Source organism: Hippopotamus amphibius, chromosome 6 (assembly GCF_030028045.1).
Source record: "Hippopotamus amphibius kiboko isolate mHipAmp2 chromosome 6, mHipAmp2.hap2, whole genome shotgun sequence".
NCBI lineage: Eukaryota > Metazoa > Chordata > Mammalia > Artiodactyla > Hippopotamidae > Hippopotamus > Hippopotamus amphibius.
In genome coordinates this window covers 27,283,886-27,301,325 of record NC_080191.1, presented here as the reverse complement: position 1 = coordinate 27,301,325, position 17,440 = coordinate 27,283,886, and the positions used below count along the sequence as shown (strand labels likewise).

The following is a 17,440-nucleotide window of genomic DNA, read 5'->3' as shown; positions in this document are numbered from 1 at the left end:
CTTAAATCTCTTTAAAACGTTGACTTCCCTTTTAGTCTGATTTTTGCATAAAGGGAAGAGGCTTAATAACAATTATCCCACTGATAAATTATGGGAATGTGTATGGTTTTCAAGGACAACTGTTTGTCACCGTGAAGAAAAAAGAAAAAAAAAAAAAACTATTTTACAACTAAGGAAAGGAGTTTGGCTGAGAGTCACAATCTAACATCACCATGAATTTATCTAGAACTTTGTAGCTGTCAGAGTGTTGTATCTCAATTGATCTTCAGAGCCTCCTCCTTCCCTCTACTCCCTCAGAAGGTTAGTATTGTAACATGAATGTGTCACTCTTCTTAGGATTCAGTCCTAAATAATTACTGAGCCAGCCTCACGGTCTTATGTGCATGGTGTTCCTTAATTCCCATGGTTTCCTACTAAATCAGCTGGAGTGCAGGTGGTGTAGAACTCTGAAGCATTTTCCCTTGTGAATGAAGAGAAGCCATCAATGCCCTAAGCTGGTTAGAATATAGGCCTTCATGTGCAATGTCCACCACAGCCTTTGGTTCTTTCCTCTGTTCTACATCAGCTACTTTCTTCCCACCTTCCCCAAAAGCTGTCTAACCCTACAAGGACTATGATATAAGAGAATAACAAACAGCAAAGTCTTATCTTCTCTTTGGAAAAATTGTTTCCATTTCCAAGCCCCTTTTGCATTTTCTTTGGGGGGATAGGGTGGAGGGCTTGGAGTATGCATACTTCTACACACTGGATCCCTATAAGATCACAGTGGATCTCCCAGACAGAAGTGAAGAAGTGTTCTCTTTATTGAAAAAGTAGTTCTTCTTTTCTTTTATATTCTGTAGGATGTTTCTAAGTTCTAGGTTGCAGTCATTAAAAAGAGGAAGATAAAATTTTATGCTTGTTTTAATCAAGGAGGGTCTTGATTAGCCAGGATATTGGCACCTAATGATCTCAACATATTTTACTGGAGGATTTCTCCTGTGTAAATAAAAAATATAAATATTTGGTAGAATGACCTTAAGTTAAATAACTTGGTTTTTGTCTAACGTGACGTAAGAATGAAAGGTTTTATTTTTAATGTGAGAGTATTTTGTGTGTTCTCTTACATTCTCTGAAAAGAAAGTTTTCTTGTTTTTATTATTTTTGCACTCTGTTTCGTTTTTAATTTTTTTACTGTTTAAGATAATATAACATAGCTGCATTGAAAGATGTGGACACTGTGATACTCTCAATAGATAGGATATGACATTATGACATTCACTAGGTAACTAAAATGCATATAATTGCTTTTTGTATACGTGTTTTAATAAAATTATTAATATGTTTGACTTTTTTCAATCTGTCATCTTTTCTATATAGTATTGGCATATAATTTTTAGACATTTTAAAGTGTGCTGTTACTTAGAAGAGCAAATCTTTTTTGAAATTTTAGCATTTTCTCACTTTGCCAGAAGACTCAAAAATAATCAAAGGAGACATAACTTCTGTATAGTAGGAAATTCATTGTTTTATGAAGGTCTGCCCTCTTGTGTCTGTACTGGGAAATCTTGATCTTATTTTATTTGAGGAAAGTCACTGAAAACAACCTACAAAATCAAAACTGCTTATAATTATATTGTTTATGGTCATATCAATCATGAGCAATTTCACTGAGTTCAAGAAGGTTCATTTTAATGTAGGTGATTTGCATTAAAGAAACATTTTAAACCAAATAAAATATAAAAGACAATATTAAACATTTAAAAATTAGTTCAGTTTTGGTACCCTGTAAAGTAAGATTAGAATTTATTCTACAGTGGGAAGTATTTGAGCATTTGGTATTTAAAAATGTTTAAACACATAGTTCGTTATATCTTACTCTTTACACATCATGATAAACAGAATAATAAGTAAGTTCCGTTTAAAGCACCGGTTTTTGTTTTACAATATTATCTGAGTTACAGTATTCTGTAATCCTCAGTATAAGGTTTTAATTTCTGTTAAAGGCAGAATGAAAAACAAAAAAATTCTTTATTTCTGTTTGACTTAGGAAAAATTCCATAACCTCACAGCTTGTGGTTTGAAGTTGATGTTGTAATGAGCAACATAATGAAAAGGATAGAATTTATTATTTCAAAATTTCCACTTATTTTTAAGATAATTGCAGCTAATTATAGAATTTGGTTACTTTTTGCATGGGTAATTACTGACACCAGTGAAGTAAATGCATTACTTCTTGTTTATGAGCTCTTCTAGTTGATATTAGGGATATCCTACCCACAGGTGAGGCTTCACTCAAGCAATCCCTCTCTCAGTATGAAACCCCTTTTCCCTCTATTCTCAGGTATCAGTGAACCAAAAGTATCTCTCTTCCTGTCTCCAGTACCTCTCAAGGACTCAGAAAAATTTCCTTCAGTATTTTCTTAGTAGCACTTGTATACAAACCAAGGTCAACATGGACTTTTCCAATTCTTTTAGTAACCATATTTTGGCAAATCATTTAGTAAATTACATAGTTTCTACTCCTTTAATAGTTACTATATTGGTAGTATGTCTTGAATCGAAGTTAAAATTATTGGATTATGCAATATAGGTGTAAACCATTTTAGACTTAATTTTAAACTGAGTCCATTTAAATTACCAAATTTTGGTGAATATATTTTCCAATCCAATTTTTACTTCCATTTTTTTATGGGTTGTTGGAAGATATTTTTAAATGGCTAAAGGGGAAACTGGAAATGTATTCAGCAAGAAAATCATTGTAGATTAGTATTGCTGGGTCTATAATTTAGCATAGTAGAGTGGCCTACCAAATAAGTGTTTACCATCTGGTTGATAGATTAAGGAAAATAGCTATACCCTATCATAAACAATAGTGGGATAAAAAGTTCATTTCAAAATTTAATCAAAGAATTTGTTAATTTTGGAGAGATAGTTAAAAGTTTTATTTTTAATGCTTGAAATAGTATTTTTTCTTTTATTCTTTTCCTTGCCTACTTTGAGTGTGAGATTAGAACAGAAGACAACCTGTAAAGTCATTCTAATGCCTTAAAATTTCACAATTCCAGAGATACAGTGTGGCAACTTATGTGCTCTAACTCAGATAATTAGCTATAGTGCCTTAAATTAAGGTTGATTCTATTCTATTAGTATATTAGTAATTATGTCTTATCACCCTGTCAGATGTTAAATTAACCAATAGTTCTTGTCTATTATTGATCATAAAGTCCTAGAGAGAACAGATTATGGTTTACCTACACGTACTAAAATTATGTAATTCTTTGAAAAAATTAGTTAAGTTTTATTTATGGAAGGGTATGGTCTTGCCTTTTTTAACTTGATTCTCATAAACTTAAAATATTAGGGTGGTATATGAAAAACAATGTAGATTCTGATAGAGTTACTACAAAGACTTACGCATGATGATAATAAAGATAACAGAGGTGAGGGCTATTTCAAATGATGACATTTCATTTGAGTGATTATTTTGATATACTTGGTGAAGACCTGAAAAATACTTAATAAACATCAAAGATGCTTTTACAGTACAGTATAAATTATATTTACCCCAAAGAATGAAGCTAATGCTTTATATATGAAGTGAACTTGTTAGCAGTGCAGTTTCAAAACTAAACCCCTAGTTCATCCTCAGGAAAGATTTGGGATAGAAACTTATAAGCTCTGTTGAGAAAATTAGCAGTTACATTATGCACACTTACATAATAGTCATTTTAAAGTTAATTTTTGAAAATAAAGCCCTTTTTATGTTTACAACATCCAGCAGATCAATACATTTGCTAACAATTTGTTTTGTTCCAAATCTTGACCTTTTCACAAAGAAATTCTTCTGCTTAGGAAGTGGTTCTTATATAGTATCGTTTTCCCTTCTTCATGGGATGCCAGATTTTAAGCTGATGGTGATAAGTTGCAGCACTGGAGATTGCAGTAGAACTTCAGAGAAGCATCACGATGATGCAAATCAGCAAGAGGCATATTAAGATGAGACAGAAATTGATAAATAGGTTCTGGAGATTTTGACGTGCTTGTTGAGGCATTTCAATGGTTGAAGCTCTTCTTATAGCAGAGCGAGTGAGGTATTGGACTTTATCCATGATACCAGGAAGGCAGGGAGCCTGAAGTTTTAAATGGTCAAGAGAAAGATAAAGGTTCTGCCAGCCAGCTGTGAGATGACTGTCTTCTTTTAGGTAGCCTGGAATGTAAGAATAGTAAATGGATTAGGATCACGTGTATAACCTATTCTCTGAACAGGTAAAACACAGTTTTGTGTTAATCTCTCTTCCTCAACGTTATTTGTATTTATGGCATCAAATATCTCTATACTTGGGGGTGTTGCTCTGTCTCTGTCTCTCTTTTTTGGTGATGGTCACCATGATGTCTTGTATCTGGGGTATAGTAACTTTAGTCTTTTGCCTCCTCCTCTCAAAATGACAGGAAGTATAGTTTGGTTAGGGTGCAGCATGTTTCGGTCTAGTCCCTTGGGCATAAGTTCTTACATATAGATTCATTAAGACTATTTCTCTGTGAGCATAATTGTTGTGAACATTAGTATATAAATAGCTCCAGAGCAAGTCTTATAAAAAGAAATGCATGCAATAAGTTATTCTCTGGATGTTGATTTCATTCCAGAATAAAATAATTAAATGAGAAGTGTTTTACCAGGACTGTAGATTCAGATTTGTCACTTTTTATGTTTTTATAGCTTTGTAGAATATGCTATTTTAAGTAACATTTTAACAAGACGACATGAAGTACAGAAGACTGTCAAGACTCAGAAGGCATAGTAATAAAATTATCATTATGTCACTGCCTACCACAGACAGTTGCTGTTTGCAAAGGACCTGTACTTTAAGAACAGCGTTTCCATTTGCTTTTTGTCAGAGCTCCCACAAGCTATTCTGCCTAATTAATTAACTAGTTGCTGCCTAATCAATTATCTGTGCTTATTATTAAAAAAAAAAACTTAAAACAACACATCCTTGTAGAAAATTAGATATAGATTAAGAATTAGCTGTATGTTAACTGCCCGGAGATGATAGCTGTTAACAGTTGGTGATATTTGTTGTCAGTCAGGATTCGTCTAGGTAGATTTTGAAATAAGAAAAATTAGAGGTGGAATTTTAAAAATAACCATAATTAACTGCCAGAGATAATAGCTGTTAATATTTGATGATGTATCACTGCTAATCAAGATACTACTACCTTCTCACATCTGCCTGATTTCATTTTCTCCCTAGCAGCTAGTCATCTCATGAAAACTCATCTCAGCCTTCAGCTCTGTTTCTGAGAGAGACTAGTGCTGAAGACAGCAGAGGGAAGAGCTGAAAGAATGAGAAAGGGGAAGATATATATTAGGGCTGATCAGTTAGAACTCCTCATTTATTGTTACAAAGAAACCATGTAGTATACAGGGGTTAGATTCTGTATAGTTTCAGCACTTCAACTTGGCTCTATTGAGTTTTAAATTATGGGCTTTCATTTGGCTAAAGACTCTGGTCTCCTTCATAGTATTGGCCTGTAGTGAGGAGATCCAAAAAACCAACTTACGTCAAACTTTATTCTTTCAAAGAGTTGGTAACAAACTCTGTGTGTGTGTGTGTGTGTGTGTGTGTGTGTGTGTGTGTCTGCGCGCGCGCGTGCGCGCGCACATGTATGTCTTTAGCATATATTCTTCATTCTCCAAATTAATTTAATTTAATTACTTTTTTTTGAATACCTCAGATAAAATACTGTTAAAAGGGGTTTCTTTTGTTCTTTAAGAAAAAGCATCATTTAAGTTGTTTTGGCTTGTATTTGTTTATTGTAGATATAGCACATTTATACTATTGGGTAATTGTGGAGATTTTCCTTATTACTTTATTATATAAATCTGACTAGTCTTTATATAACAGTACAACTAAGAAGGTTGTAAATAATTAGCATTGGTAATTCCTATTTGAACTTAATGTTTGTGAAGTTTCAGGACTTAAATGGTGTAAAAGGTCTAAATTTTAAAATTACTGTGAGATAGAACATGGAAAAGGAAGAGCAGGCCAGTTGTTCATCATGAAGCATATACAAGAGTCACTCCCAACCCTGACACCGATGAGTGGTGCTTTAGTCACATGAAACGTGTCACCTTTCCATAAATACTTCATTCCCTTTTATGCTTCTGTCTTTTGCACATGTTGTTCTGGCTCTGCCTGGAATGTCTCCCCTCCCCCTGCCTCTACCTTTGATTCTTTGCCAGGCAAACTTCAGTTAATCCTTAAGGTCCAGTTTAAATATCACTTCCTAATGAAACCTTCCATTAGTTAGTACGGCAGAACTGGTTATCACCTCTGTAGGGTTTTAGTAGGGCTCTAGTATTACCTGTTATCAAGATATGACTCTCAGGCTGTGCTGTAGTGTTGATTTACATGCCTGTGCCCCCAATTAGACTTCTAGTTCACGAGTATAAGAAATCATGTTTTTATTTTGTATTCTAGTACTTAGTGCAAAATGAGTACCATTTGAATAAGTCAATGAAGTTGAACAAGGGACTTTATGATTTACTTTAATATTTTAAGAAAATTATTAATGATCAAAGATAGTGTTGTGATTAACAGATTAACAATTTAGATAATAAAATTTGATAGTTAAACACATAATCTCCAATATTCTTCTCAAATCTCTTTTCTTTTCACAGATGAGGAAAATGAGGTTTAGAGTATTTACTTTAAGAATTAAAACTTAGATAAATTGTTGTTAATGATTAACAGCGTTAACCTGAACTGGGCTTTATACAAGTGGGTATTTGGTGTTTGTGAAATACAAAGAGTTGTGCCCTAAAGAGATGAGCTGTCTAATGGTGAATATATAATGAGTAGACTTTAAAGGTGACCTCGTAATACTTCAGCCAACTATTGTTGGAAAAGGATAGTTTGTTCCTGGAGACAAATTGAGTATCAAGGAGACAACCAAAGATACTGTCTGGTTTCTTGTCAAACTTAGAAATATGTTATAATTCTAAAGTGATTTGTAGTCACTTTATAATCTTATGCTAAAACCAAAACAAATCCTACTTTACATGTGAAGTGTTAGCTGTATGCATGCAGTTTATTGGGCTCAATTTATTTTACAGTGGTACAGTCTGAAATGTGTTGAGTCCTATTTCTGCTAAACTTCCAAAATCTGTATGATAACAAGCCAGAATTCATCCCTACAAGATGGGGCTTCCAGTCATATGTTGAGAATTGAAAAATTGTGTGTGGAAACAGCACAGTCCTATCTGTAGAGTTGTCTGTGACTTTCACTACATCACAATTAATGGCATGGTTGTCAGGTGTTTATCTTTTTTTTTTTTCCCCCTCTGTGGCCACAACCATCCTATGAGTTTAGAACTTCCACAGTCTTGTTTTTTCTTCTTTTTCTTAGAGCCTAGCTGTTAATACAGTAGTATTTGGTGGAGAGTCTAGGAAAATAGTTTCACTGTATTTTCATTTAATCTAATCTTTCAGAGCATTCTTTTGGGATAATCAGAAATATATTGTGTTGGGGTATTCTGAACTTGCATCTGGCCTAAACAGCCATGGAAACTGAAATTAGCTCCCCCGCCCCTTGCCTTTTTCATAGGTTGACATGTGTAGATTAGGTGTTTGAGACAAGAGGAGTGAGGATGCTTTGAAAATTAATTCACCATCCAAGCCCTAGTATCAGAATATTGAAAATATGAAAGATGCTTTGATAAGAATTTGGTTGTTGGTTGTAGATATGCCAGATCCCTGTCTCTTGAGTTACACATAAGAGGCAGAAAAGTACCCACAGAGTATCTTTTATGTCTGTGGGCACTGTAATTATTCTAATTTTTGGAAGGATGGGAAGAATAACTCTACTATTCTTTGTAGGATTTATAAAGCCTTTGCTAGTCCACTTTTCCTCTCTCAAAAAGATGAAATTGGAAAGTAAGTACAGTCAAGTTCAAGATAGTATTCTGTTTTTCGAAGTGGAAGAAGGTGAGAATAAGCTACAGGCAACTCTAATCCTTCAACAGGTATCATGTGCCATGTTAGGCAACATTTTGGGTGAAAGGTGCCTTGTCAGCTTCTGCAGTAGTTCTCACTTTGTCTGCATTGAGTTCTGTTTCTTAAGGTGACATCAGATGCATTCTTGGGCAAAAAGAACTTTAGTAGACTTTTGAAAACTTTTGGTGTCTGCTTTATGACTTGCTAGACAATTGATGTTGCATATGCTGAGCAGTAATCCCCACCTGTAAATGAAGCACTTTCAGTGCTTTGCAGAATTTAGTGAACTTCATTTTTTTTCAGTATCCCTCTGCTGAAACTATAAATTCCTTAGATTCTTTATTTGTGGTATTCTGAATTTTGCTTCCCTTTAATTTTTGTCTGCTTGTTTATGCTTTTAGTAAAATAAACATGGGCATATTTTGCTAGTAAATTCAAGTAATACATATCTAAGACTACAGTCTGACAGATAATTTTTTGAAAAAATTTTCCCATTAAGTGGGTTCGGAAGAGTAGAATTCTCTATAGATTTGAGTTTATAAGACTTGTCTATATTAGGATTATTTGAGGGTTTTATTTTTTCCCACTTTTTGCTGTCATTTTCACAGATAATCCAGAAGTGATTGTGTATGCATCTTTTTGTTGTTGTTGAATTAAATCAGGACAGTTCATCATTAGATTTGTCATCAATCTGTTGACATCCAAAAGTTCACTTTGGTAGAATCATTTTCCTTTTGAGATTGCCTAATGCTAATAAACTTGGAAGTTGTATTGGAAGTTATTTTGTGACCGCAACTTTCCAGAGCTTTGTTGGTCCACACTGGCTATTTGAAAGAATCTTCAAGCTGCTTCTGCCTGGTTATGAAAAGAATTGTGTAAACATAAAAAGCAACATATTCTCAACCCATAAATTGACCCCATAATGAAATGTTTCCCTCAGTTCAAAGTTCTTGCCTTTAGGAAAATTCATTAAATAGCAGCATAGAGATTTTCTCTTTGAAATTGGCACATTGTTGTTGTTAGTCTGTAGGCTTGTCTTTATTATGTTTATTATGTTGAAATTAGTTTATTTGCAGTTAAAGTATTCTTTTTAACCTTCAGATTCTTCTTTAGGGGGAAAAGCATGTGGGGAGGAAGTGTAGAGGAAGTTTTAAGAGAAATGAACGCCAGTTAAATATACCCCCAGTAATGTGAGTAAGTTGGTCCCCACTCCCTCCTCCTTTTTGAAAGACTTCTAGGTGAAATACATTTTAAAAAGCACTAGAGGTCCTCAGTTGACTACAAGTGAATATCCTGGGCTGGAGATGTACACCCAGGCCTCATTTTCTTGTGTTTATTTGGTAATACATGTAGGGTAAGAGCATTGATGTGCTATTTCTGGAAATGCTGAAAGAGACTACATTTTGTCTGATTCAGGTCACTGTAATTTAGAAGCATCACTTCCTTGATTTCTAACCTTCAGGTTTTCTTCTTTGCTGGTGTGATCAGTACTTAATTCACGGTTTAGATGAAAGTCAGTGATTTTCATATCATAAATAAAGCAGAATTCCTCTATTCAAGCACTTCAGAACAAATGGGGTTGAATATTTTAAATAGTAGAATGTGGAAGGTCAGAAATGAAACTGATGAAAGCTAAGGATTTAATATGGAACTGGAGTAAAATGCAAAAGTGTGGTTTTTGTATATGCAAAAGTGTGATTTTTGTATATGCAAATATTCTCCTGCCTCCAATTAATTGGTGAGATTAAGAAACAATATCAATACATAACCAAATGCAATTTTTTGAAAAGTTTTGAGGAGAAATTAACCTGGGTTTTAGGTATCAAAGCTAAATAGATTAAAGGCATGAGTATTTTAGCAATGAAACAAATTAAATAAAAAGAAACTTTAATTTGATTGTGCATGTTATTTTTCTTTAAAATCTGTGCAGTTATTTTGAGTTTTGTCTCTCAGGGTGTATCGCTTAATAACTGAGGACATCTATAGTTTTCTTATATTCCTGGCTTTGAAATTGATCAGGAGAGTATTATAAAGGCTATTAAGGACATCATGCCCTATGCATAAATTTAACTTTAAATGAAATGGAGTGGTTTTAAATTAAAATAGAACTTTGTATCCTCTGATTTTGACTTTTTTAGAGTGCCATACAATATTTGAGGACTTTCAATTTATTTTGTTTTGCCAATGCCATGATTTATTTTTAAGCCATGTTGATCAGTGGATGAGATGTGTGTGCAGTTTAGAGTCATAAAATCTTGGCTCTTGCCAAGGCTCCACCATTTCCTAGCTCTGTGACCTTGGGCAGTTCACCTTTTTGCATCTGTTCCTAAACTGTAAAATAGAAATGGAGTGTCAGACATATAGGGAATTAAGAGGATCAAATGAAATATTTGTGTATGGTGCATTTAGAAAGTTGTTCAAGAATAAAGAAGGACGTTTTAATTGACCCTCTTTATTTCTAGGATTGGTAATAAATATATAGTCTAATTTAGGTGCCCTTTTACATTTAATTTTTACTTAAAATGTTAGTACATTACATAATTAATATTTTACCTAATACATTTAATACATTAAAATTTTAATTCTTTGGGGGAACTATTTTGTTTATGCAAATATTCTCCTATCTCCAATTAATTAGTGAGATAAAGAAACAATATCAGTATGTAACCAAATACAGTTTTTTCTGGAATATTATTTTCCTTTATGTCCACTGAAATACTGTTAATTTTGACATTTGAGTTTTAGGAAATGATAGTGACATGACTCCTTTCAGTTAAGCAAAGTACTCTAGCTCTTTTATGTGTTTTTAAAACTTAATTTTTCATAATTTATAAGCATCTTTCACATTTCTTCCATTTTATTTCATCACTTTTTTTTAGCACTTACTTTTAAATCACATGAAACAAAAACAATACTTAAATTTCATCTTATGAAAAAGATGAACTAGTTGGGACATAATGTCCAGCACTAGAGCATTATGTTTGAAATTTGAATAACAGTCACTGTAAGTATGTAATTTCTGTTAATCTGGACGCATGAAGGATAACTTTAATAGCGGAATTTCTGCTCTTTGTAGAAGTTATCAACTTTGTGGAGCAATATGATATGAAATTCTGTTACTATAAAAGAACTCATGAAGATCTCATTTGAAGTGTGAGAATGTAATTTGATAGATATTTGAGTAAAATGCATAAATCTGCATATAAAACACCTGCACTGAGTGACTTTTGTTAATATCAAAGGAAGAACATTTTATGAATATAAAGATACTTAGAGGCAGTTAGGGTGCCTCAGTGGTAGACAAAAATTAGAAATGCTTTTGCATGCCTTAGGAAAAGCTGCTTAAGGAATTATACAAAGTTCTTATCTATAACAAGCAGTAGAGTTAACATTTGTCATAAGAACTTAAGAATTCTAGAGTAAATTTTATTTTGACATATATATATAAATAAAAATAATGAAATAAAATTGATGTAGTTTCCTTTATGCCCTGACTGAAAGATAAGAATGAAAACACATTTCATATATTGAGGATAAAGAGTAGAGTAGAATTTAAATGAGAATTATAAAATTTATGGTCGCATCTCCATTCCTGGGCATTTTTTTCATCCCCCTCCCCACCTTCTAAGTGCAAGAGAGGAAACTGAGAAACACTGGAGGATAGTAACTTGATAAAAGTATATTCATTAACAGGCAGAATAAACATTTATTTTATCAAATTCACTCAAATGAGATACTTAGGAATATTTGAGCTACCAAAATAATGTCTCTTTATTTTTAAAATAAAGAAATTAATGTTCTGTAACTTTAGAAAGAATTTTACATGCTTTTGACAAGTATTTTGAAATGTCCAAACTTGTTATTTATGATATGATATTGAATTTAATGTAAATTACTCAATTTATTAAAAGCTTGGATTTTTTAATAGAAGTTGGCTGGACTTTGTAAAAATAGTTTGTGCTATACATTCTTAAACTCCACTTCATTAATATTCACTGTAAAGAATCATAATGATAATATTGGAGTAGTCATGCCAGTAATGTGCATTTTGTATAGTCACACAACTGTTCATAGTATTCCGGGTGTAAGCCGACAGCCCAGTCCTACCCTACTTCTCCGCAGAGTAACACATAACAAAATGAAACCGTTATTTTTGCATGGAGAAATCAAATCACCACTAGCACCAAACACAGCAACATGATAGAAGGATATTTTAATTGGCAGAAGTTTACTTTTGAACAGCAAAATAAAAGTGAAAGTTAAATTAAAATGACAAGCCAATAACCAGGATCAAAGATTAATGCTACCTTTATCATTTCTGGGTTAAGTCTCATTCTTACTGTCACTGAATGGATAAGCATTTATTTAGAAATTAAGCTTTATGTCAGTCAAACATTTTGTTGTCTAACTTTGAACTGAAATTTATAAAATATGATTAACTCTTTAAGTCTGAATAATAGAAAGTAAGAATTGCCATAAGCTGTGAAATCTGTTTCTTACCTTGGCTGTTGTGATGATCACAATATAGAATATTGTGAGTTGTATGAAGTATTATCTGGTGTTTAGCTGGAAAGTTTTCTGACTGTTACCAGAGTTATGGGAACAATTGAAGTAGATGGAGGAGAAAAAGTGTTCTAGGGAGGTCTCATGATGTCATGCAGGAATTCTGAAGTTATGATTGGTTAGCTGTAGTCTTATCACAACCAAACTTTTTAGAATGTCATTTGTCTTAACCTTAGGTATGGAAAGGTCATTAACACTTTGTGCCTCATTTTTCGTTTTTAATTTTAAAAAGTATATGGGAGGTAAGTGAAAAAGTAAGTTCGGAGTGGTAGAAAGCTCTTTTTTTAAAGGTTCATGCATCTTCAGGCTTAGAAGAAATTGTCAACTGAGGGTGGTAATGTTGAAGAACTAAAAGTAATAGGAATTTTAATAGAGTGAGAATAATAATACTGGCTTAAGTCAGACAACTTTCATTGAGTTTGTTGTTGCTGTTGCTTTAATACTGTAGCTTCATAATGTTAGCTTCTAGCAAGGCAATAATTAAACACTGTCACAGAATCAAATTTTATATGTTTTCCTGACTTATTTTCTTCTTTTCTCATTCCTGTGTGTGTATGGTAGAGAGAGTATGTGTGAGAAAGCCAGGCTAAGAAATCTGATTTTGGTTTTAAAAAATTAGCTTTATTTTATAGTTAAAGTAAGAACTAAGAAATGTATTTAATTCTTTTGTGTTTTCTCAATTAGGGCTTTAACAACATATTTATGAATAGTAATTCTCATATATAAACTGATAGCACCCCAAGAAAAGTCGCTGTTTATACATTTAAGTACTTAGGATTTTTTAACAGCTGCATTTAGTTACTGTAAAATATTTCTAAAATTCCAAGCTGACAGTAAACTGACAATATCAAGAGGAACTTTCTAGCAAAAAAGAAATAATCACAAATCACTAATCAGTGGCATCCTAGTTAAATGATACTTTATTGACGATATGTGTGCATGTGTTTGGAAATTTAAGTAGGATTTCTAAAAGGGTGTGCCTCATTTAATGCAGTAGTTGTTTTCCTGAAAATTACTATGTAAATGAAATTTTAGTAAATGGAATATTTTGAACTTCCAAGAACAGAAAAGAATTCCTTTGATAAGCCAGGCATCATTTTCCTGTTTTTTTCCAATTTTTTGTTTATATATTAGATTTACTTAGATCACCACACCTCCAGATTCTAATTCTTAAATCTCGACTGTAATTCTGGAGAAGCTACTTGTTTTTTTTAATTTTTAAAATACTTATAGCAGAGTGAACTCAGTCTGCTTCACTTTCTTATGGGTAACTAAAATCTTTTGCAGCAGCTGCTTATGTGTCCTTAAATGGAGATGATTTTGGCTTCTTCCAAAGATAAATCCTTTGCTAGAACAAATCTCTTGTTATTTAAAGAATCGACTAAAACTAAGAGAAATAATATTCAGCAAAGGCCCTCTGTAAACATTGCTGAGGAAAAATTTTACAACTTAAAAGTAAAACCCCAAATTAAATAAATTGCATGAATGTTTGACATTTTGCTCAGTGCTATTCAGACATTTTTTCTTTCAATCATTACATAACAAGGATCTCTTATTATTATCAATTGCCAGTAATTACTGAAATACAAAACCTAGGGACTTGAAATACAACCCTAAAGTGGTTTACAGTAATTTGTCAAAGATGACATAGCTGCAACAGACTGAGGGTTCAAATCCGGATCTGTTTAGTTATAATTCTCTGATATGTTGGCATGTTGGGCGTGGGGGAGTCATAATTTAGTTATGGATTTCAGAGAGTAGTATACATCAACTAAGAAATTTTAAGATGGAGATAGATGAATTATTGAAAACAAACTATTTTAAGAAAGTCTGCTTTAAGTTCACCTACACATTCATTTGAAAATGAAGCTTAGAGGATCTATCATTGTACTATGAGCACCTCTGGTTCTAAGAAAATTGGATTAGTAATACTTAGTTGTATAAACTAAGAAACTGCCATAGACCGAATAAAAATATGGCCTAGGTATTTCACATGTTGGCAGATTTGCTTAAAAGCATATATAGGTGCATATACACATACACACATCCTTAGAAAGATACTAACAAATTGTGTATTTTAGAGTTGGAAAATGGAGATAAAAATTTACTTTTCGGGTTTGTACAAGGGTGGGGAGCTTCTGTGTTTACTTTTTTCTTTTTGGTTAACTGCTGCTGCTGCTGCTGCTGATCGTTATTAGTCCAAATGGAGATCTAGAAAGTCTTACATCTTCATTTTAGGCCGATTGCCTAAACGGAAAGTTGTTTACTAGGAACATTGGTGAGCTACAGTATAATCAGATCGTCCCTCAGAAATTCCACAGTGAGGGGCTGGAAAGCGTTTTTAGAGGTGCTTTGTCAGAATCTTCACTTGGAGTCAGTCTATAGTCTGAATCCGTTTTTGGTCACGTGACCTTATGCAAACTTCTCTGAGCTGCCTTATCTGTGGAATGGGTTTGTTTTGAGGATTTAATGAGATGACATGTATAATGACTGTTAGAGATCTTACAACACAGTGTCCATTTAGTGTTAGTATTTTCCTTTTGAACATGATTCTTAATCTGCAGTCCATGGATAGAGTTCAGTGCCCTTTGAACTTGGGTAGGAAAAATGTTAGATATCTTTATTTTTACTGAACTCTAAATGAGATTTAGCATTTCTTGGGTTTTGACTGTAGGCCACTAACTACAGAAGTGTTAACATGTTTGACTGTCACTGTAGCAGTGTTAAATAATTTCATATAGTATAATTGTTGCAGATAGCTTGAAATACTGCTTACATTCATACCACCTGAAATTACACAATTAGACCTGCCTGTAAATATTGTTATTTAATGCACTAATAAAGAAGTAGAACAGAAAAGAAAAATAAAGGAAAAAAAAAAAGCAGAACTATTACAACACAAATTTGTTTTTTAGAAGTATTTATTTCAGTGTAATTTATTTCCTTTCTGATCCTATATATCTCATTTTTTTAGCTTTATTTTAGAATACTTCTAAATTTACAGAATTATTGCAGATATAGTATAGAGAGTTCCTATATATCCCATACCCCTATTTCCCATGATGTTAGCATATCCTACATGAGTATGGTACATTTGTCATAACAGTTGTACCAATGTTAATATATTATTTTAACTAAAGCCCATACTTTATTCAGATTGTCTCAGTTTTTCCTGGCGTTCCTTTTCTTTTCCAGGATTCCTTCCAGAACACCAAATTACATTTAGTAGTCATGTCTCCTTTGGTCCCCATGGTTGTGACAGTTTCTTACAGAATATCCACAGTTGGGATTTGTCTGATGTTTTTCTCATGGTTAGGCTGGTTAGTGTGTTTTTGAGAGGAAGATCAGAGGGATAAAGTGCCATTTTCATCACATAACAAGTGTGTATACTATCGGCATGACTTACCAATGTCGTTAACCTTGATCACCTGGCTGCAGTGAAGTATTCGTCAGGTTTCTCCATGGCAAAGTTACTCTTTTCCCTCTCCTTCCTTACTGTCCTCTCCAGATGAAAGTTATTATGCACAGCCCACACTTACGCTTCACTACCTTAACAGTGGAGTGTCTACAAAAATTACTTGCCATCCTATGTATTTTACGTTATAGAAATGTTCTGGGAACAGATCAGTACGCTTCAGCTGTCTGCCAAGAAGTCCATGGCACAAAAAATTCAAAAGTCCTGTGCTGGAGGATATTTCTGTCATTGTATGGGGCAGCCCTTTTTGGAAAGAAGACTGAGTTCTCAAACAGGCTAACATCCAGAACTCCTAGTTTGGTTTTTTAGGCCCTGCTTTTCTAGCTTTGTCTCTTATCACATTCCTTTGTATCCTGTGCTCTGGCCCTGTACAGCTGCCTGCGGCTTTTTGAACAGGCTATTGTTCTATTTTAAGCCTCCCCACTTTTTGTAGGAATGTCCTCCTTACTAACCTTTATGCCCATTAGAGTGCTGTTTCAATTTACATCTTCTGCGTAGTCCTCTTTTTTTTTTTAATGATAAACACTTTTGCATGTACCCCTATTATTATCTGTCTCATTTTATTGTGTTTATTAGTGTATCTGCCTAGACTAGATTCCATACTCCTTGAGAGCTGATCCAATAACTCATATTTATACCCTCTTTATTCCTTATAGTATTATTACCTAGTGTAGAACCTGGCCCATAGCAATTCTTAAATACTGATTGAATGGATGATTGGATGAGTGAGTGAATAAAGTGGGAAAGATTGCAAGGTGGTAGTGAAGGAGTGATTCTGCAGAAGTAAGTGTTATAGACAATTAAAAAATTCTTCTCAATTTTAAAGCTCATTGTGGGGGAGGAGGAAAATAATTGGGAGAGACTGAGTTATTTCTCAGTAACTGAGAAAATAACTTTCTTTCTTGTCATTTCAAGATGATGTAAATATTTGTAGAGTAAAAGTGAAGGAAGGTTGAACCATAAACCACACTTCCCAAATTGAGCCTCTAATTTTTTTTTTAATTTTATTTTCATTGCTCTTTGGATTCATAATAATTCATAGTACTTTATATGCTCTTAACATTGCAAGCCCTGCTTTTATTTATGTAATTATTTAGTTTTAATTTTATTTTAATAGTTAAAAAAATAAGCACCTCTCAGATTACCACCTGAACAAAAGCCAGGATGTTAATAACTTACATCTAACCACATGGTCTTGTCACGTTCCCCCTATTTTCCCCATCCAAGTAAGTGATTATTCTGATTCCTGGGTTAATTTCTTTACATTTGTTTATATAGTTTTGTGGCATTTTTAATTATGTATTCCTTTAAAGTTTTTTTAATTTTACTTAACTTTATGTAAAGGAAATTATGATGCATAAAATCTTTTACATTGAGTATTTAAACTCCAAGTCCTAGTGGTGTGTCAGAAGGAAAAGAAGCT

The 17,440-nt window shown here is 33.2% G+C and overlaps 2 protein-coding genes across 2 annotated transcripts in view; one reads left to right on the top strand and one right to left on the bottom strand.

Annotated features, from left to right (window-relative positions):
* Positions 1-17,440, top strand: part of CEP85L (centrosomal protein 85 like) — an 82,688-nt gene that overhangs the window by 29,924 nt on the left and 35,324 nt on the right. The window lies entirely within an intron of this gene.
* Positions 1,667-12,604, bottom strand: PLN (phospholamban). The gene is made up of 2 exons (XM_057739206.1): positions 12,480-12,604; positions 1,667-4,189 (listed from the first exon to the last, which is right to left on the bottom strand). Exon 2 carries the CDS (start codon positions 4,089-4,091, stop codon positions 3,933-3,935), a length of 159 nt encoding a protein of 52 aa, XP_057595189.1. The 5' UTR covers positions 4,092-4,189; positions 12,480-12,604; the 3' UTR covers positions 1,667-3,932.